Source organism: Oncorhynchus nerka, unplaced genomic scaffold (assembly GCF_034236695.1).
Source record: "Oncorhynchus nerka isolate Pitt River unplaced genomic scaffold, Oner_Uvic_2.0 unplaced_scaffold_2678, whole genome shotgun sequence".
NCBI lineage: Eukaryota > Metazoa > Chordata > Actinopteri > Salmoniformes > Salmonidae > Oncorhynchus > Oncorhynchus nerka.
The window spans coordinates 2609-23650 of record NW_027038622.1 but is presented as its reverse complement, the minus strand read 5'-3'; the positions used below and the strand labels follow the sequence as shown (position 1 = coordinate 23650).

The window sequence follows — 21042 nt, the reverse complement described above, 5'->3', positions numbered from 1 at the left end:
CAAAGTAACTCACCTTTTACAGTGAGAGTGACAGGATCACCTGGTTGTGAAGATGTGGGTCTAGACACTCTGTTCCCTTCACACCAGTAGAGACCCTGGTCAGACTCAGCAGCTGTACTGATGGTGAGGGTGTCTCCTGTTATAGTGTGTCTGACAGACTGGGACACTACATTATAATTCCTGTCTTTGTACCACTGATAGTTCCATCTACGGTCAGACCCAACTGAACACATCAGAGTAACTGTCTCTCCAGTGTATGCAAGGTTTGGCCTCACAGTCAGAGTAGTTTTGGGAAGAGCTGTGAAAATAATGCACAAAACACCTGGATACCTGTCTGGTAATTCAGCTGATGCTGTAACATTGTGATATAAGTATATTTTACATATGTTGACTCCATTCAGTTAGAATTTACATAAATGTCTATAAAGGCAAATGCAGTCAGAGCAACAATCTTTCCAAAGTAGGATCTGACTTCAGTAAGTAGTACAGTAACTATTATTTTAGACATATAAACTATATATGCAAAAGTATGTGGACACCCTTTCAAATTAGTGGCTTCGGCTTGTTCAGCCACATCCGTTACTGACATGAGTATAAAATCAAGCACACAGCCATGCAATCTCCATGGACAAACATTGGCAGTAGAATAGCTTTACTGAAGAGCTCAGTGACTTTCAATGTGACACCGTCATAGGATGCCACCTGTCTAACAACTCAGTTTGTCAGATTTCTGCCATGATAGAGCTAACTGTAGTCAACTGTAAGTGCTGTTATTGTGAAGTGGAAACATCTAGGAGCAACAACGGCTGCAATATGGTAGGCCATACAAGCGCACAGAACGGGACCGCCGAGTGCTGAAGTGCGGAGCGCGTAAAAATGGTCTGTCCTCCATTGAAACACTAACTACTGCATTCCAAACTGCCTCTAGAAGCAAACTCAGCACAATAAATGTTAGTCGGGAGCTTCATGATATGTGTTTCCATGCCCGAGAAGCTGCACACAAGCATAATATAACCAGTACAATAGAGCAGGGAACAGTTCAGTAGATTAGGGTACAGTGCAATAGAGTAGGGTACAGTACAGTTGAGCACAGTACAATAGAGTAGGGTATAGTTCAGTAGAGCACAGTGCAATATAGTAGGGTACAGTAGAGTAGGGTACAGTAAAGTAGAGTACAGTACAATAGTGTAGGGTACAATTCAGATGAGCACAGTGCAATAGAGTAGGTTCTAGTTCACTAGATTACAGTACAATAGAGTAGGGTCCAGTTCAGTAGAGCACAGGGCAAAACATTCAATTAGAGTACAGTAGAGTACAGTTCAGAAGAGCACAGTACAATAGAGTAGGGTACAGTACAGTGGAGCACAGTACAATAGAGTAGGGTACAGTTCAGTAGAGTACAGTACAATAGAGTAGGGTACAATTCAGTAGAGCACAGTACAATAGAGTAGGATACAGTAAAGGAGAGGACAGTGCAATAGAGTAGGGTATAGTTCAGTAGAGCACAGTGCAATATAGTAGGTACAGTAGATTAGGGTACAGTAAAGTAGAGTACAGTACAATAGAGTAGGGTACAATTCAGATGAGCACAGTGCAATAGAGTAGGTTCCAGTTCACTAGATTACAGTACAATAGAGTAGGGTCCAGTTCAGTAGAGCACAGTGCAAAACATTCAATTAGAGTACAGTAGAGTACAGTACAATAGAGTAGGGTACAGTTAAGTAGAGCATAGTACAAACGAGTAGGGCACAGTAGAGCAGAGCACAGTGCAATAGAGTCGAGTATAGTTCAGTAGAGCACAGTACAATAGAGTAGGGTACAGTACAGTAGAGTACACTAGAATAGGGTAGTGTTCAGTAGAGCACAGTACAATAGAGTAGGGTACAGTACAGGAGAGCACAGTACAAAATAGTAGGGTATATATCAGCAGAGTACAGTACAATAGATTAGGGTACAGTTCTGTGGAGTTCAGTACAATAGAGTAGGGTACAGTACAGTAGATCACAGTACAATAGAGTAGGGTATAGTTCAGTAGAGTACAGTACAATAGAGTAGGGTACAGTTCAGTAGAGTACAGTACAATAGAGTAGGGCACAGTTCAGTAGAGCACAGTAAAATAGAGTAGGGTACAGTTCAGTAGAGCACAGTATAATAGAGTAGGGTACAGTACAGTAGAGGACAATAGAGTAGGGTACAGTACAGTAGAGTACAATAGAGTAGGGTACAGTACAGTAGAGTACAATAGAGTACAATAGAGTAGGGTTCAGTACAGTAGAGTACAATAGAGTAGGGTACAGTTCAGTAGAGCAGGGTACAGTAGAGCAGGGTACAGTAGAGTAGTATATAGTATTAGTAGTGTTTTGGTCAAATGTTTGTCAATGTTTGGGGTCTTGGAGGGTTGGAACCTCCCTGTTGTCTATTCATCTCAATACTCTACTCTTTTTCCTGAAGTGTCCACAACCCACATGGTGGTCCTCTGTAACACAGTTGGTAGATTATGGCACATGCAACATTAACATGTAGATGTGCTGCCCGTGTTGTAACAGACACCATAATGGCACTGATACAAAGATGAAACCTCTATATAAATGTTTTCCTTTATGTTCAAACACGAAGTTTAGGAGTCAGTGTTTGGGACAGACTCCTCTCAATAGAAATACAGTGTGTATATAAACAATTACTCTGTAATAAACTTATTTAACAATATGTTTGTTATTGCTTTGGAGTTTGGACACTTCACAGAACAACACTGTCCCAATACTTTAACGAAGAATTCTGACACAATATAAATAGTGTCCTTCTTGATGACAAAAACACAAAGTAACTCACCTTTTACAGTGAGAGTGACAGGATCACTTGGTTGTGAAGATGTGGGTCTAGACACTCTGTTCCCTTCACACCAGTAGAGACCCTGGTCAGACTCAGCAGCTGTACTGATGGTGAGGGTGTCTCCTGTTATAGTGTGTCTGACAGACTGGGACACTACATTATAATTCCTGTCTTTGTACCACTGATAGTTCCATCTACTGTCAGACCCAACTGAACACATCAGAGTAACTGTCTCTCCAGTGTATGCAAGGTTTGGCCTCACAGTCAGAGTAGTTTTGGGAAGAGCTGTGAAAATAATGCACAAAACACCTGGATACCTGTCTGGTAATTCAGCTGATGCTGTAACATTGTGATATAAGTATATTTTACATATGTTGACTCCATTCAGTTAGAATTTACATAAATGTCTATAAAGGCAAATGCAGTCAGAGCAACAATCTTTCCAAAGTAGGATCTGACTTCAGTAAGTAGTACAGTAACTATTATTTTAGACATATAAACTATATATGCAAAAGTATGTGGACACCCTTTCAAATTAGTGGCTTCGGCTTGTTCAGCCACATCCGTTACTGACATGAGTATAAAATCAAGCACACAGCCATGCAATCTCCATGGACAAACATTGGCAGTAGAATAGCTTTACTGAAGAGCTCAGTGACTTTCAATGTGACACCGTCATAGGATGCCACCTGTCTAACAACTCAGTTTGTCAGATTTCTGCCATGATAGAGCTAACTGTAGTCAACTGTAAGTGCTGTTATTGTGAAGTGGAAACGTCTAGGAGCAACAACGGCTGCAATATGGTAGGCCATACAAGCGCACAGAACGGGACCGCCGAGTGCTGAAGTGCGGAGCGCGTAAAAATGGTCTGTCCTCCATTGAAACACTAACTATTGCATTCCAAACTGCCTCTAGAAGCAAACTCAGCACAATAAATGTTAGTCGGGAGCTTCATGATATGTGTTTCCATGCCCGAGAAGCTGCACACAAGCATAATATAACCAGTACAATAGAGCAGGGAACAGTTCAGTAGATTAGGTACAGTGCAATAGAGTAGGGTACAGTACAGTTGAGCACAGTACAATAGAGTAGGGTATAGTAAAGGAGAGGACAGTGCAATAGAGTAGGGTATAGTTCAGTAGAGCACAGTGCAATATAGTAGGGTACAGTAGAGTAGGGTACAGTAAAGTAGAGTACAGTACAATAGTGTAGGGTACAATTCAGATGAGCACAGTGCAATAGAGTAGGTTCTAGTTCACTAGATTACAGTACAATAGAGTAGGGTCCAGTTCAGTAGAGCACAGGGCAAAACATTCAATTAGAGTACAGTAGAGTACAGTTCAGAAGAGCACAGTACAATAGAGTAGGGTACAGTACAGTGGAGCACAGTACAATAGAGTAGGGTACAGTTCAGTAGAGTACAGTACAATAGAGTAGGGTACAATTCAGTAGAGCACAGTACAATAGAGTAGGATACAGTAAAGGAGAGGACAGTGCAATAGAGTAGGGTATAGTTCAGTAGAGCACAGTGCAATATAGTAGGGTACAGTAGATTAGGGTACAGTAAAGTAGAGTACAGTACAATAGAGTAGGGTACAATTCAGATGAGCACAGTGCAATAGAGTAGGTTCCAGTTCACTAGATTACAGTACAATAGAGTAGGGTCCAGTTCAGTAGAGCACAGTGCAAAACATTCAATTAGAGTACAGTAGAGTACAGTACAATAGAGTAGGGTACAGTTAAGTAGAGCATAGTACAAACGAGTAGGGCACAGTAGAGCAGAGCACAGTGCAATAGAGTCGAGTATAGTTCAGTAGAGCACAGTACAATAGAGTAGGGTACAGTACAGTAGAGTACACTAGAATAGGGTAGTGTTCAGTAGAGCACAGTACAATAGAGTAGGGTACAGTACAGGAGAGCACAGTACAAAATAGTAGGGTATATATCAGCAGAGTACAGTACAATAGATTAGGGTACAGTTCTGTGGAGTTCAGTACAATAGAGTAGGGTACAGTACAGTAGATCACAGTACAATAGAGTAGGGTATAGTTCAGTAGAGTACAGTACAATAGAGTAGGGTACAGTTCAGTAGAGTACAGTACAATAGAGTAGGGCACAGTTCAGTAGAGCACAGTACAATAGAGTAGGGTACAGTTCAGTAGAGCACAGTATAATAGAGTAGGGTACAGTACAGTAGAGGACAATAGAGTAGGGTACAGTACAGTAGAGTACAATAGAGTAGGGTACAGTACAGTAGAGTACAATAGAGTACAATAGAGTAGGGTTCAGTACAGTAGAGTACAATAGAGTAGGGTACAGTTCAGTAGAGCAGGGTACAGTAGAGCAGGGTACAGTAGAGTAGTATATAGTATTAGTAGTGTTTTGGTCAAATGTTTGTCAATGTTTGGGGTCTTGGAGGGTTGGAACCTCCCTGTTGTCTATTCATCTCAATACTCTACTCTTTTTCCTGAAGTGTCCACAACCCACATGGTGGTCCTCTGTAACACAGTTGGTAGATTATGGCACATGCAACATTAACATGTAGATATGCTGCCCGTGTTGTAACAGACAGCATAATGGCACTGATACAAAGATGAAACCTCTATATAAATGTTTTCCTTTATGTTCAAACACGAAGTTTAGGAGTCAGTGTTTGGGACAGACTCCTCTCAATAGAAATACAGTGTGTATATAAACAATTACTCTGTAATAAACTTATTTAACAATATGTTTGTTATTGCTTTGGAGTTTGGAGACTTCACAGAACAACACTGTCCCAATACTTTAACGAAGAATTCTGACACAATATAAATAGTGTCCTTCTTGATGACAAAAAACACAAAGTAACTCACCTTTTACAGTGAGAGTGACAGGATCACCTGGTTGTGAAGATGTGGGTCTAGACACTCTGTTCCCTTCACACCAGTAGAGACCCTGGTCAGACTCAGCAGCTGTACTGATGGTGAGGGTGTCTCCTGTTATAGTGTGTCTGACAGACTGGGACACTACATTATAATTCCTGTCTTTGTACCACTGATAGTTCCATCTACGGTCAGACCCAACTGAACACATCAGAGTAACTGTCTCTCCAGTGTATGCAAGGTTTGGCCTCACAGTCAGAGTAGTTTTGGGAAGAGCTGTGAAAATAATGCACAAAACACCTGGATACCTGTCTGGTAATTCAGCTGATGCTGTAACATTGTGATATAAGTATATTTTACATATGTTGACTCCATTCAGTTAGAATTTACATAAATGTCTATAAAGGCAAATGCAGTCAGAGCAACAATCTTTCCAAAGTAGGATCTGACTTCAGTAAGTAGTACAGTAACTATTATTTTAGACATATAAACTATATATGCAAAAGTATGTGGACACCCTTTCAAATTAGTGGCTTCGGCTTGTTCAGCCACATCCGTTACTGACATGAGTATAAAATCAAGCACACAGCCATGCAATCTCCATGGACAAACATTGGCAGTAGAATAGCTTTACTGAAGAGCTCAGTGACTTTCAATGTGACACCGTCATAGGATGCCACCTGTCTAACAACTCAGTTTGTCAGATTTCTGCCATGATAGAGCTAACTGTAGTCAACTGTAAGTGCTGTTATTGTGAAGTGGAAACATCTAGGAGCAACAACGGCTGCAATATGGTAGGCCATACAAGCGCACAGAACGGGACCGCCGAGTGCTGAAGTGCGGAGCGCGTAAAAATGGTCTGTCCTCCATTGAAACACTAACTACTGCATTCCAAACTGCCTCTAGAAGCAAACTCAGCACAATAAATGTTAGTCGGAGCTTCATGATATGTGTTTCCATGCCCGAGAAGCTGCACACAAGCATAATATAACCAGTACAATAGAGCAGGGAACAGTTCAGTAGATTAGGGTACAGTGCAATAGAGTAGGGTACAGTACAGTTGAGCACAGTACAATAGAGTAGGGTATAGTAAAGGAGAGGACAGTGCAATAGAGTAGGGTATAGTTCAGTAGAGCACAGTGCAATATAGTAGGGTACAGTAGAGTAGGGTACAGTAAAGTAGAGTACAGTACAATAGTGTAGGGTACAATTCAGATGAGCACAGTGCAATAGAGTAGGTTCTAGTTCACTAGATTACAGTACAATAGAGTAGGGTCCAGTTCAGTAGAGCACAGGGCAAAACATTCAATTAGAGTACAGTAGAGTACAGTTCAGAAGAGCACAGTACAATAGAGTAGGGTACAGTACAGTGGAGCACAGTACAATAGAGTAGGGTACAGTTCAGTAGAGTACAGTACAATAGAGTAGGGTACAATTCAGTAGAGCACAGTACAATAGAGTAGGATACAGTAAAGGAGAGGACAGTGCAATAGAGTAGGGTATAGTTCAGTAGAGCACAGTGCAATATAGTAGGGTACAGTAGATTAGGGTACAGTAAAGTAGAGTACAGTACAATAGAGTAGGGTACAATTCAGATGAGCACAGTGCAATAGAGTAGGTTCCAGTTCACTAGATTACAGTACAATAGAGTAGGGTCCAGTTCAGTAGAGCACAGTGCAAAACATTCAATTAGAGTACAGTAGAGTACAGTACAATAGAGTAGGGTACAGTTAAGTAGAGCATAGTACAAACGAGTAGGGCACAGTAGAGCAGAGCACAGTGCAATAGAGTCGAGTATAGTTCAGTAGAGCACAGTACAATAGAGTAGGGTACAGTACAGTAGAGTACACTAGAATAGGGTAGTGTTCAGTAGAGCACAGTACAATAGAGTAGGGTACAGTACAGGAGAGCACAGTACAAAATAGTAGGGTATATATCAGCAGAGTACAGTACAATAGATTAGGGTACAGTTCTGTGGAGTTCAGTACAATAGAGTAGGGTACAGTACAGTAGATCACAGTACAATAGAGTAGGGTATAGTTCAGTAGAGTACAGTACAATAGAGTAGGGTACAGTTCAGTAGAGTACAGTACAATAGAGTAGGGCACAGTTCAGTAGAGCACAGTAAAATAGAGTAGGGTACAGTTCAGTAGAGCACAGTATAATAGAGTAGGGTACAGTACAGTAGAGGACAATAGAGTAGGGTACAGTACAGTAGAGTACAATAGAGTAGGGTACAGTACAGTAGAGTACAATAGAGTACAATAGAGTAGGGTTCAGTACAGTAGAGTACAATAGAGTAGGGTACAGTTCAGTAGAGCAGGGTACAGTAGAGCAGGGTACAGTAGAGTAGTATATAGTATTAGTAGTGTTTTGGTCAAATGTTTGTCAATGTTTGGGGTCTTGGAGGGTTGGAACCTCCCTGTTGTCTATTCATCTCAATACTCTACTCTTTTTCCTGAAGTGTCCACAACCCACATGGTGGTCCTCTGTAACACAGTTGGTAGATTATGGCACATGCAACATTAACATGTAGATGTGCTGCCCGTGTTGTAACAGACACCATAATGGCACTGATACAAAGATGAAACCTCTATATAAATGTTTTCCTTTATGTTCAAACACGAAGTTTAGGAGTCAGTGTTTGGGACAGACTCCTCTCAATAGAAATACAGTGTGTATATAAACAATTACTCTGTAATAAACTTATTTAACAATATGTTTGTTATTGCTTTGGAGTTTGGACACTTCACAGAACAACACTGTCCCAATACTTTAACGAAGAATTCTGACACAATATAAATAGTGTCCTTCTTGATGACAAAAAACACAAAGTAACTCACCTTTTACAGTGAGAGTGACAGGATCACTTGGTTGTGAAGATGTGGGTCTAGACACTCTGTTCCCTTCACACCAGTAGAGACCCTGGTCAGACTCAGCAGCTGTACTGATGGTGAGGGTGTCTCCTGTTATAGTGTGTCTGACAGACTGGGACACTACATTATAATTCCTGTCTTTGTACCACTGATAGTTCCATCTACTGTCAGACCCAACTGAACACATCAGAGTAACTGTCTCTCCAGTGTATGCAAGGTTTGGCCTCACAGTCAGAGTAGTTTTGGGAAGAGCTGTGAAAATAATGCACAAAACACCTGGATACCTGTCTGGTAATTCAGCTGATGCTGTAACATTGTGATATAAGTATATTTTACATATGTTGACTCCATTCAGTTAGAATTTACATAAATGTCTATAAAGGCAAATGCAGTCAGAGCAACAATCTTTCCAAAGTAGGATCTGACTTCAGTAAGTCAGTAAAAAAATCTAACTCCATGCACTGATGTTTTGACAAAGACACTGATGACTTGACATGAAGTCCCCAGACCAGGATGTTACAATAGTACAGTAACTATTATTTTAGACATATAAACTATATATGCAAAAGTATGTGGACACCCTTTCAAATTAGTGGCTTCGGCTTGTTCAGCCACATCCGTTACTGACATGAGTATAAAATCAAGCACACAGCCATGCAATCTCCATGGACAAACATTGGCAGTAGAATAGCTTTACTGAAGAGCTCAGTGACTTTCAATGTGACACCGTCATAGGATGCCACCTGTCTAACAACTCAGTTTGTCAGATTTCTGCCATGATAGAGCTAACTGTAGTCAACTGTAAGTGCTGTTATTGTGAAGTGGAAACGTCTAGGAGCAACAACGGCTGCAATATGGTAGGCCATACAAGCGCACAGAACGGGACCGCCGAGTGCTGAAGTGCGGAGCGCGTAAAAATGGTCTGTCCTCCATTGAAACACTAACTATTGCATTCCAAACTGCCTCTAGAAGCAAACTCAGCACAATAAATGTTAGTCGGGAGCTTCATGATATGTGTTTCCATGCCCGAGAAGCTGCACACAAGCATAATATAACCAGTACAATAGAGCAGGGAACAGTTCAGTAGATTAGGGTACAGTGCAATAGAGTAGGGTACAGTACAGTTGAGCACAGTACAATAGAGTAGGGTATAGTAAAGGAGAGGACAGTGCAATAGAGTAGGGTATAGTTCAGTAGAGCACAGTGCAATATAGTAGGGTACAGTAGAGTAGGGTACAGTAAAGTAGAGTACAGTACAATAGTGTAGGGTACAATTCAGATGAGCACAGTGCAATAGAGTAGGTTCTAGTTCACTAGATTACAGTACAATAGAGTAGGGTCCAGTTCAGTAGAGCACAGGGCAAAACATTCAATTAGAGTACAGTAGAGTACAGTTCAGAAGAGCACAGTACAATAGAGTAGGGTACAGTACAGTGGAGCACAGTACAATAGAGTAGGGTACAGTTCAGTAGAGTACAGTACAATAGAGTAGGGTACAATTCAGTAGAGCACAGTACAATAGAGTAGGGTACAGTTCAGTAGAGTACAGTACAATAGAGTAGGTTCCAGTTCACTAGATTACAGTACAATAGAGTAGGGTCCAGTTCAGTAGAGCACAGGGCAAAACATTCAATTAGAGTACAGTAGAGTACAGTTCAGAAGAGCACAGTACAATAGAGTAGGGTACAGTACAGTGGAGCACAGTACAATAGAGTAGGGTACAGTTCAGTAGAGTACAGTACAATAGAGTAGGGTACAATTCAGTAGAGCACAGTACAATAGAGTAGGATACAGTAAAGGAGAGGACAGTGCAATAGAGTAGGGTATAGTTCAGTAGAGCACAGTGCAATATATTAGGGTACAGTAGATTAGGGTACAGTAAAGTAGAGTACAGTACAATAGAGTAGGGTACAATTCAGATGAGCACAGTGCAATAGAGTAGGTTCCAGTTCACTAGATTACAGTACAATAGAGTAGGGTCCAGTTCAGTAGAGCACAGTGCAAAACATTCAATTAGAGTACAGTAGAGTACAGTACAATAGAGTAGGGTACAGTTAAGTAGAGCATAGTACAAACGAGTAGGGCACAGTAGAGCAGAGCACAGTGCAATAGAGTCGAGTATAGTTCAGTAGAGCACAGTACAATAGAGTAGGGTACAGTACAGTAGAGTACACTAGAATAGGGTAGTGTTCAGTAGAGCACAGTACAATAGAGTAGGGTACAGTACAGGAGAGCACAGTACAAAATAGTAGGGTATATATCAGCAGAGTACAGTACAATAGATTAGGGTACAGTTCTGTGGAGTTCAGTACAATAGAGTAGGGTACAGTACAGTAGATCACAGTACAATAGAGTAGGGTATAGTTCAGTAGAGTACAGTACAATAGAGTAGGGTACAGTTCAGTAGAGTACAGTACAATAGAGTAGGGCACAGTTCAGTAGAGCACAGTACAATAGAGTAGGGTACAGTTCAGTAGAGCACAGTATAATAGAGTAGGGTACAGTACAGTAGAGGACAATAGAGTAGGGTACAGTACAGTAGAGTACAATAGAGTAGGGTACAGTACAGTAGAGTACAATAGAGTAGGGTACAGTACAGTAGAGTACAATAGAGTAGGGTACAGTTCAGTAGAGCAGGGTACAGTAGAGCAGGGTACAGTAGAGTAGTATATAGTATTAGTAGTGTTTTGGTCAAATGTTTGTCAATGTTTGGGGTCTTGGAGGGTTGGAACCTCCCTGTTGTCTATTCATCTCAATACTCTACTCTTTTTCCTGAAGTGTCCACAACCCACATGGTGGTCCTCTGTAACACAGTTGGTAGATTATGGCACATGCAACATTAACATGTAGATGTGCTGCCCGTGTTGTAACAGACAGCATAATGGCACTGATACAAAGATGAAACCTCTATATAAATGTTTTCCTTTATGTTCAAACACGAAGTTTAGGAGTCAGTGTTTGGGACAGACTCCTCTCAATAGAAATACAGTGTGTATATAAACAATTACTCTGTAATAAACTTATTTAACAATATGTTTGTTATTGCTTTGGAGTTTGGAGACTTCACAGAACAACACTGTCCCAATACTTTAACGAAGAATTCTGACACAATATAAATAGTGTCCTTCTTGATGACAAAAAACACAAAGTAACTCACCTTTTACAGTGAGAGTGACAGGATCACCTGGTTGTGAAGATGTGGGTCTAGACACTCTGTTCCCTTCACACCAGTAGAGACCCTGGTCAAACTCAGCAGCTGTACTGATGGTGAGGGTGTCTCCTGTTATAGTGTGTCTGACAGACTGGGACACTACATTATAATTCCTGTCTTTGTACCACTGATAGTTCCATCTACGGTCAGACCCAACTGAACACATCAGAGTAACTGTCTCTCCAGTGTATGCAAGGTTTGGCCTCACAGTCAGAGTAGTTTTGGGAAGAGCTGTGAAAATAATGCACAAAACACCTGGATACCTGCCTGGTAATTCAGCTGATGCTGTAACATTGTGATATAAGTATATTTTACATATGTTGACTCCATTCAGTTAGAATTTACATAAATGTCTATAAAGGCAAATGCAGTCAGAGCAACAATCTTTCCAAAGTAGGATCTGACTTCAGTAAGTAGTACAGTAACTATTATTTTAGACATATAAACTATATATGCAAAAGTATGTGGACACCCTTTCAAATTAGTGGCTTCGGCTTGTTCATCCACATCCGTTACTGACATGAGTATAAAATCAAGCACACAGCCATGCAATCTCCATGGACAAACATTGGCAGTAGAATAGCTTTACTGAAGAGCTCAGTGACTTTCAATGTGACACCGTCATAGGATGCCACCTGTCTAACAACTCAGTTTGTCAGATTTCTGCCATGATAGAGCTAACTGTAGTCAACTGTAAGTGCTGTTATTGTGAAGTGGAAACGTCTAGGAGCAACAACGGCTGCAATATGGTAGGCCATACAAGCGCACAGAACGGGACCGCCTGAAGTGCGGAGCTCGTAAAAATGGTCTGTCCTCCGTTGAAACACTAACTACTGCATTCCAAACTGCCTCTAGAAGCAAACTCAGCTCAATACATGTTAGTCGGGAGCTTCATGATATGTGTTTCCATGCCCGAGAAGCTGCACACAAGCATAATATAACCAGTACAATAGAGCAGGGAACAGTTCAGTAGATTAGGGTACAGTGCAATAGAGTAGGGTACAGTACAGTTGAGCACGGTACAATAGAGTAGGGTATAGTAAAGGAGAGGACAGTGCAATAGAGTAGGGTATAGTTCAGTAGAGCACAGTGCAATATAGTAGGGTACAGTAGAGTAGGGTACAGTAAAGTAGAGTACAGTACAATAGTGTAGGGTACAATTCAGATGAGCACAGTGCAATAGAGTAGGTTCTAGTTCACTAGATTACAGTACAATAGAGTAGGGTCCAGTTCAGTAGAGCACAGGGCAAAACATTCAATTAGAGTACAGTAGAGTACAGTTCAGAAGAGCACAGTACAATAGAGTAGGGTACAGTACAGTGGAGCACAGTACAATAGAGTAGGGTACAGTTCAGTAGAGTACAGTACAATAGAGTAGGGTACAATTCAGTAGAGCACAGTACAATAGAGTAGGATACAGTAAAGGAGAGGACAGTGCAATAGAGTAGGGTATAGTTCAGTAGAGCACAGTGCAATATAGTAGGGTACAGTAGATTAGGGTACAGTAAAGTAGAGTACAGTACAATAGAGTAGGGTACAATTCAGATGAGCACAGTGCAATAGAGTAGGTTCCAGTTCACTAGATTACAGTACAATAGAGTAGGGTCCAGTTCAGTAGAGCACAGTGCAAAACATTCAATTAGAGTACAGTAGAGTACAGTACAATAGAGTAGGGTACAGTTAAGTAGAGCATAGTACAAACGAGTAGGGCACAGTAGAGCAGAGCACAGTGCAATAGAGTCGAGTATAGTTCAGTAGAGCACAGTACAATAGAGTAGGGTACAGTACAGTAGAGTACACTAGAATAGGGTAGTGTTCAGTAGAGCACAGTACAATAGAGTAGGGTACAGTACAGGAGAGCACAGTACAAAATAGTAGGGTATATATCAGCAGAGTATAGTACAATAGATTAGGGTACAGTTCTGTGGAGTTCAGTACAATAGAGTAGGGTACAGTACAGTAGATCACAGTACAATAGAGTAGGGTATAGTTCAGTAGAGTACAGTACAATAGAGTAGGGTACAGTTCAGTAGAGTACAGTACAATAGAGTAGGGCACAGTTCAGTAGAGCACAGTACAATAGAGTAGGGTACAGTTCAGTAGAGCACAGTATAATAGAGTAGGGTACAGTACAGTAGAGGACAATAGAGTAGGGTACAGTACAGTAGAGTACAATAGAGTAGGGTACAGTACAGTAGAGTACAATAGAGTACAATAGAGTAGGGTTCAGTACAGTAGAGTACAATAGAGTAGGGTACAGTTCAGTAGAGCAGGGTACAGTAGAGCAGGGTACAGTAGAGTAGTATATAGTATTAGTAGTGTTTTGGTCAAATGTTTGTCAATGTTTGGGGTCTTGGAGGGTTGGAACCTCCCTGTTGTCTATTCATCTCAATACTCTACTCTTTTTCCTGAAGTGTCCACAACCCACATGGTGGTCCTCTGTAACACAGTTGGTAGATTATGGCACATGCAACATTAACATGTAGATGTGCTGCCCGTGTTGTAACAGACACCATAATGGCACTGATACAAAGATGAAACTCTATATAAATGTTTTCCTTTATGTTCAAACACGAAGTTTAGGAGTCAGTGTTTGGGACAGACTCCTCTCAATAGAAATACAGTGTGTATATAAACAATTACTCTGTAATAAACTTATTTAACAATATGTTTGTTATTGCTTTGGAGTTTGGAGACTTCACAGAACAACACTGTCCCAATACTTTAACTAAGAATTCTGACACAATATAAATAGTGTCCTTCTTGATGACAAAAACACAAAGTAACTCACCTTTTACAGTGAGAGTGACAGGATCACTTGGTTGTGAAGATGTGGGTCTAGACACTCTGTTCCCTTCACACCAGTAGAGACCCTGGTCAGACTCAGCAGCTGTACTGATGGTGAGGGTGTCTCCTGTTATAGTGTGTCTGACAGACTGGGACACTACATTATAATTCCTGTCTTTGTACCACTGATAGTTCCATCTACTGTCAGACCCAACTGAACACATCAGAGTAACTGTCTCTCCAGTGTATGCAAGGTTTGGCCTCACAGTCAGAGTAGTTTTGGGAAGAGCTGTGAAAATAATGCACAAAACACCTGGATACCTGTCTGGTAATTCAGCTGATGCTGTAACATTGTGATATAAGTATATTTTACATATGTTGACTCCATTCAGTTAGAATTTACATAAATGTCTATAAAGGCAAATGCAGTCAGAGCAACAATCTTTCCAAAGTAGGATCTGACTTCAGTAAGTAGTACAGTAACTATTATTTTAGACATATAAACTATATATGCAAAAGTATGTGGACACCCTTTCAAATTAGTGGCTTCGGCTTGTTCAGCCACATCCGTTACTGACATGAGTATAAAATCAAGCACACAGCCATGCAATCTCCATGGACAAACATTGGCAGTAGAATAGCTTTACTGAAGAGCTCAGTGACTTTCAATGTGACACCGTCATAGGATGCCACCTGTCTAACAACTCAGTTTGTCAGATTTCTGCCATGATAGAGCTAACTGTAGTCAACTGTAAGTGCTGTTATTGTGAAGTGGAAACGTCTAGGAGCAACAACGGCTGCAATATGGTAGGCCACACAAGAAAAATTGTCTGTCCTCGGTTGAAACACTAACTACTGCGTTCCAAACTGGATACAGTTTGGATACATAAGTATCTGTTTCAAATTACATTGTTATAGTGATACTAACGATAGTGAACTTACCAGTGACACTGATGGTGACGGCATCACTGGGTTGTGATCTCTGTGGCCGATCTGTCCTCAGCCCCTCACATCTGTACTGACCAGCCTGACCAGTCTGAGTGATGGGGATGGTGATATCTTTGGCTTTACTGGTCTGACTGGGAAGGTAATGTTTGTCTCTGAACCAGTGGTACATCCAGTCTGTGTAGTCTGATATGTCACACTGCAGAGTGACTGTCTCTCCAGGGTAGAGGAGACCCTGTGGAGTGACTATCTTCACTGAGGCCGTGGGCAGAGCTGTGGAAACAGTTATATGAAGACAAATGCAGTCAGAGCAACAATCTTTCCAAAGTATGATCTGACTTCAGTAATTAGTACGGTAACTATTATTTTAGATATATAAACTATATATGCAAAAGTATGTGGACCCCCTTTCAAATTAGTGGATTTGGCTTTTTCAGCCACACCCGTTGCTGACATGTGTATAAAATAAAGCACACAGCCATGCAATCTCCATAGACAAACATTGGCAGTAGAATGGCCTTACTGAAGAGCTCAGTGACTTTCAATGTGACACCGTCACGGTCGCATCTGCACTCGGTCCGCAGGTAGTATTACATTTCATTACATTTCATTATAGTACAACGGTTTGATTTGTCTAATCTTAGCAATTTTTCTTCTTAGCTAGCTACATAGCCGTCTTTGTATCATAGATAATTGCATAATTATCGTATTTCGTCGTCCTAACGCAGTCTACACCGCCCTGCAGCTAGCTAGCTAGCTAACGTCTACCGTTAGCTAGTCCACCGTCTACCGATTAGCAGCACAACTTACACTCAACTGAACGACTTGATTAGTGTAGTGTTAGCTAGCTACATAGTTGTCTTTGCTGTCTTCGTATCCAAGATAATTGTGTAGTTTAGAGTGTGTAGTTTTAGAGTGATTATCTTAATTTACCGAGGTTAGCTAGCCAGCTATTCGTCGTCCTTAACGTAACAGAACTTCCGCACTCAACAATCCGGTCGCATTTCGCTTCGCTCCACAGGTAGTATCACATTTTTCATTTCATTACAGTACAACGGCTTGATTTGTTTGATCGTAGCTAGCTACATAGCTAGCTACATAGCCGTCTTTGTATCAAAAATAATTGTGTAGTCTTGAGCGATTTCCTAGGTTAGCTAGCCAGCTATTGTCGTTCTTTTAACGCAACGTAACGTAAATCAACACTGCTAGCTAGCCAGCTAGCCCTGAATAGCAGCACAGTAGCACAGTAGAAACCATTACACTCAACGGAACGACTTGATTAGTGTAGTGTCAACAACGCAGACACTGCCAGCTAGCCTACATAGTCAACAACGCAGCCTCTGCCAGCTAGCCTACTTCAGCAGTACTGTATCATTTTAATCATTTTAGTCAATAAGATTCTTGCTACGTAAGCTTAACTTTCTGAACACTCGAGACGTGTAGTCCACTTGTCATTCCAATCTCCTTTGCATTAGCGTAGCCTCTTGTGTAGCCTGTCAACTATGTGTCTGTCTATCCCTGTTCTCTCCTCTCTGCACAGACCATACAAACGCTCCACACCGCGTGGCGCGGCCACCTAATCTGGTGGTCCCAGCGCGCACGACCCACGTGGAGTTCCAGGTCTCCGGTAGCCTCTGGAACTGCCGATCTGCGGCCAACAAGGCAGAGTTCATCTCAGCCTATGCCTCCCTCCAGTCCCTCGACTTCTTGGCACTGACGGAAACATGGATCACCACAGACAACACTGCTACTCCTACTGCTCTCTCTTCGTCTGCCCACGTGTTCTCGCACACCCCGCGAGCTTCTGGTCAGCGGGGTGGTGGCACCGGGATCCTCATCTCTCCCAAGTGGTCATTCTCTCTTTCTCCCTTACCCATCTGTCTATCGCCTCCTTTGAATTCCATGCTGTCACAGTTACCAGCCCTTTCAAGCTTAACATCCTTATCATTTATCGCCCTCCAGGTTCCCTCGGAGAGTTCATCAATGAGCTTGATGCCTTGATAAGCTCCTTTCCTGAGGACGGCTCACCTCTCACAGTTCTGGGCGACTTTAACCTCCCCACGTCTACCTTTGACTCATTCCTCTCTGCCTCCTTCTTTCCCTCCTCTCCTCTTTTGTCCTCACCCTCTCACCTCCCCCCCCTACTCACAAGGCAGGAAATACGCTCGACCTCATCTTTACTAGATGCTGTTCTTCCACTAACCTCATTGCAACTCCCCTCCAAGTCTCCGACCACTACCTTGTATCCTTCTCCCTCTCGCTCTCATCCAACACTTCCCACACTGCCCCTACTCGGATGGTATCGCGCCGTCCCAACCTTCGCTCTCTCTCCCCCGCTACTCTCTCCTCTTCCATCCTATCATCTCTTCCCTCTGCTCAAACCTTCTCCAACCTATCTCCTGATTCTGCCTCCTCAACCCTCCTCTCCTCCCTTTCTGCATCCTTTGACTCTCTATGTCCCCTATCCTCCAGGCCGGCTCGGTCCTCCCCTCCCGCTCCGTGGCTCAACGACTCATTGCGAGCTCACAGAACAGGGCTCCGGGCAGCTGAGCGGAAATGGAGGAAAACTCGCCTCCCTGCGGACCTGACATCCTTTCACTCCCTCCTCTCTACATTTTCCTCTTCTCTCTCTGCTGCTAAAGCCACTTTCTACCACTCTAAATTCCAAGCATCTGCCTCTAACCCTAGGAAGCTCTTTGCAACCTTCTCCTCCCTCCTGAATCCTCCTCCCCCCTCCCCCTCCTCCCTCTCTGCAGATGACTTCGTCAACCATTGTGAAAAGAAGGTCGACGACATCCGATCCTCGTTTGCTAAGTCAAACGACACCGCTGGTTCTGCTCACACTGCCCTACCCTGTGCTCTGACCTCTTTCTCCCCCTCTCTCCAGATGAAATCTCGCGTCTTGTGACGGCCGGCCGCCCAACAACCTGCCCGCTTGACCCTATCCCCTCCTCTCTTCTCCAGACCATTTCCGGAGACCTTCTCCCTTACCTCACCTCGCTCATCAACTCATCCCTGACCGCTGGCTACGTCCCTTCCGTCTTCAAGAGAGCGAGAGTTGCACCCTTCTGAAAAACCTACACTCGATCCCTCCGATGTCAACAACTACAGACCAGTATCCCTTCTTTCTTTTCTCTCCAAAACTCTTGAACGTGCCGTCCTTGGCCAGCTCTCCCGCTATCTCTCTCAGAATGACCTTCTTGATCCAAATCAGTCAGGTTTCAAGACTAGTCATTCAACTGAGACTGCTCTTCTCTGTATCACGGAGGCGCTCCGCACTGCTAAAGCTAACTCTCTCTCCTCTGCTCTCATCCTTCTAGACCTATCGGCTGCCTTCGATACTGTGAACCATCAGATCCTCCTCTCCACCCTCTCCGAGTTGGGCATCTCGGCGCGGCCCACGTTTGGATTGCGTCCTACCTGACAGGTCGCTCCTACCAGGTGGCGTGGCGAGAATCCGTCTCCACACCACGTGCTCTCACCACTGGTGTCCCCCAGGGCTCTGTTCTAGGCCCTCTCCTATTCTCGCTATACACCAAGTCACTTGGCTCTGTCATAACCTCACATGGTCTCTTCTATCATTGCTATGCAGACGACACACAATTAATCTTCTCCTTTCCCCTTTCTGATGATCAGGTGGCGAATCGCATCTCTGCATGTCTGGCAGACATATCAGTGTGGATGACGGATCACCACCTCAAGCTGAACCTCGGCAAGACGGAGCTGCTCTTCCTCCCGGGGAAGGACTGCCCGTTCCATGATCTCGCCATCACGGTTGACAACTCCATTGTGTCCTCCTCCCAGAGCGCTAAGAACCTTGGCGTGATCCTGGACAACACCCTGTCGTTCTCAACTAACATCAAGGCGGTGGCCCGTTCCTGTAGGTTCATGCTCTACAACATCCGCAGAGTACGACCCTACCTCACACAGGAAGCGGCGCAGGTCCTAATCCAGGCACTTGTCATCTCCCGTCTGGATTACTGCAACTCGCTGTTGGCTGGGCTCCCTGCCTGTGCCATTAAACCCTACAACTCATCCAGAACGCCGCAGCCCGTCTGGTGTTCAACCTTCCCAAGTTCTCTCACGTCACCCCGCTCCTCCGCTCTCTCCACTGGCTTCCAGTTGAAGCTCGCATCCGCTACAAGACCATGGTGCTTGCCTACGGAGCTGTGAGGGGAACGGCACCTCAGTACCTCCAGGCTCTGATCAGGCCCTACACCCAAACAAGGGCACTGCGTTCATCCACCTCTGGCCTGCTCGCCTCCCTACCACTGAGGAAGTACAGTTCCCGCTCAGCCCAGTCAAAACTGTTCGCTGCTCTGGCCCCCCAATGGTGGAACAAACTCCCTCACGACGCCAGGACAGCGGAGTCAATCACCACCTTCCGGAGACACCTGAAACCCCACCTCTTTAAGGAATACCTAGGATAGGATAAAGTAATCCCTCTCACCCCCCTTAAAAGATTTAGATGCACTACTGTTCCACTGGATGTCATAAGGTGAATGCACCAATTTGTAAGTCGCTCTGGATAAGAGCGTCTGCTAAATGACTTAAATGTAAATGTCATAGGATACCACCTGTCTAACAAGTCAGTTTGTCAAATTTCTACCATGCTAGAGCTAACTGTAGTCAACTGTAAGTGTTGTGAAGTGGAAACGTCTAGGAGCAACAACGGCTGCAATATGGTAGGCCACACAAGCGCACAGAACGGGACCGCCGAGTGCTGACATAGTGTGTCTGACAGACTGGGATACTACATTATCATTCCTGTCTTTGTACCACTGATAGTTCCAGATACTGTCAGACCCTACTGAACACATCAGAGTAAGTGTCTCTCCAGGGAACACAGGGTTTGGTTCTACAGTCAGTGTAGCTTTGAGCAGAGCTGCAGAAACATACAACATATGTTTTTAAAATAACTAAACAGCATCCTTTAAATGAGGCCCACTTTCAAGTGGTTATAAGAACGGAGGCATTGATCGGGACTGGGTGTTCTCCATGGGTATTTCTAGTCAGTGACTCCTCCCCCCTGTATGACACATCTGAGAGTGACAGACTCTCCACTGAATATCTGGGAGCTGTTGGGGTGTATGGTCAGAACAGCCTTCGCCACTCCTGCACAAAATCAAACCAGCATGATACAATTCCCTTACACATGTTATTTTTAGACACTCAAAACATGTCCAGACAAAATCAACTTTAAAAATCACAAATAAAGAAATATGATGAAGCATTAAGAGATGGGGTCTTGATGAAGTGAACAAATATCTACCATCATCTTCAGAGTGTCCAGAGTTGATGTATGTATTCAGCACTAAAACAAAGAAAGTCACATTGCACAAATATTAGCTTGAAATAAACAACAACATGCCATATTCAGGTTACTGATTACCAAATATGTCCTGTACTTTAATTTAAAGGTGCAATCTCTGATTTCTACATAGCCATTCATCCTTGAACAGTATAACATTTAATTGCCTCAGCTTATCAATACAGAAAAAACATGATTTCACGTTCGAAATGTCCATGTTTT

At 43.0% G+C, this 21042-nt stretch overlaps 1 protein-coding gene across 1 annotated transcript in view; it reads right to left on the bottom strand.

The window, feature by feature from the left end:
* Nucleotides 1-20817, bottom strand: part of LOC115115130 (hemicentin-2-like) — a gene marked incomplete at its 3' end in the record, with an annotated part of 31218 nt that extends 10401 nt beyond the window's left edge. The window contains exons 1-8 of the mRNA XM_065014553.1: nt 20782-20817; nt 15507-15782; nt 14569-14853; nt 11724-12008; nt 8534-8818; nt 5682-5966; nt 2830-3114; nt 14-298 (exon numbers count right to left, since the gene is read on the bottom strand). Coding sequence (XP_064870625.1) covers nt 14-298; nt 2830-3114; nt 5682-5966; nt 8534-8818; nt 11724-12008; nt 14569-14853; nt 15507-15681 — 1885 coding nt within the window. The remainder of the gene's footprint in view (nt 1-13; nt 299-2829; nt 3115-5681; nt 5967-8533; nt 8819-11723; nt 12009-14568; nt 14854-15506; nt 15783-20781) is intronic.
* Nucleotides 20818-21042: the final 225 nt, after the last annotated feature.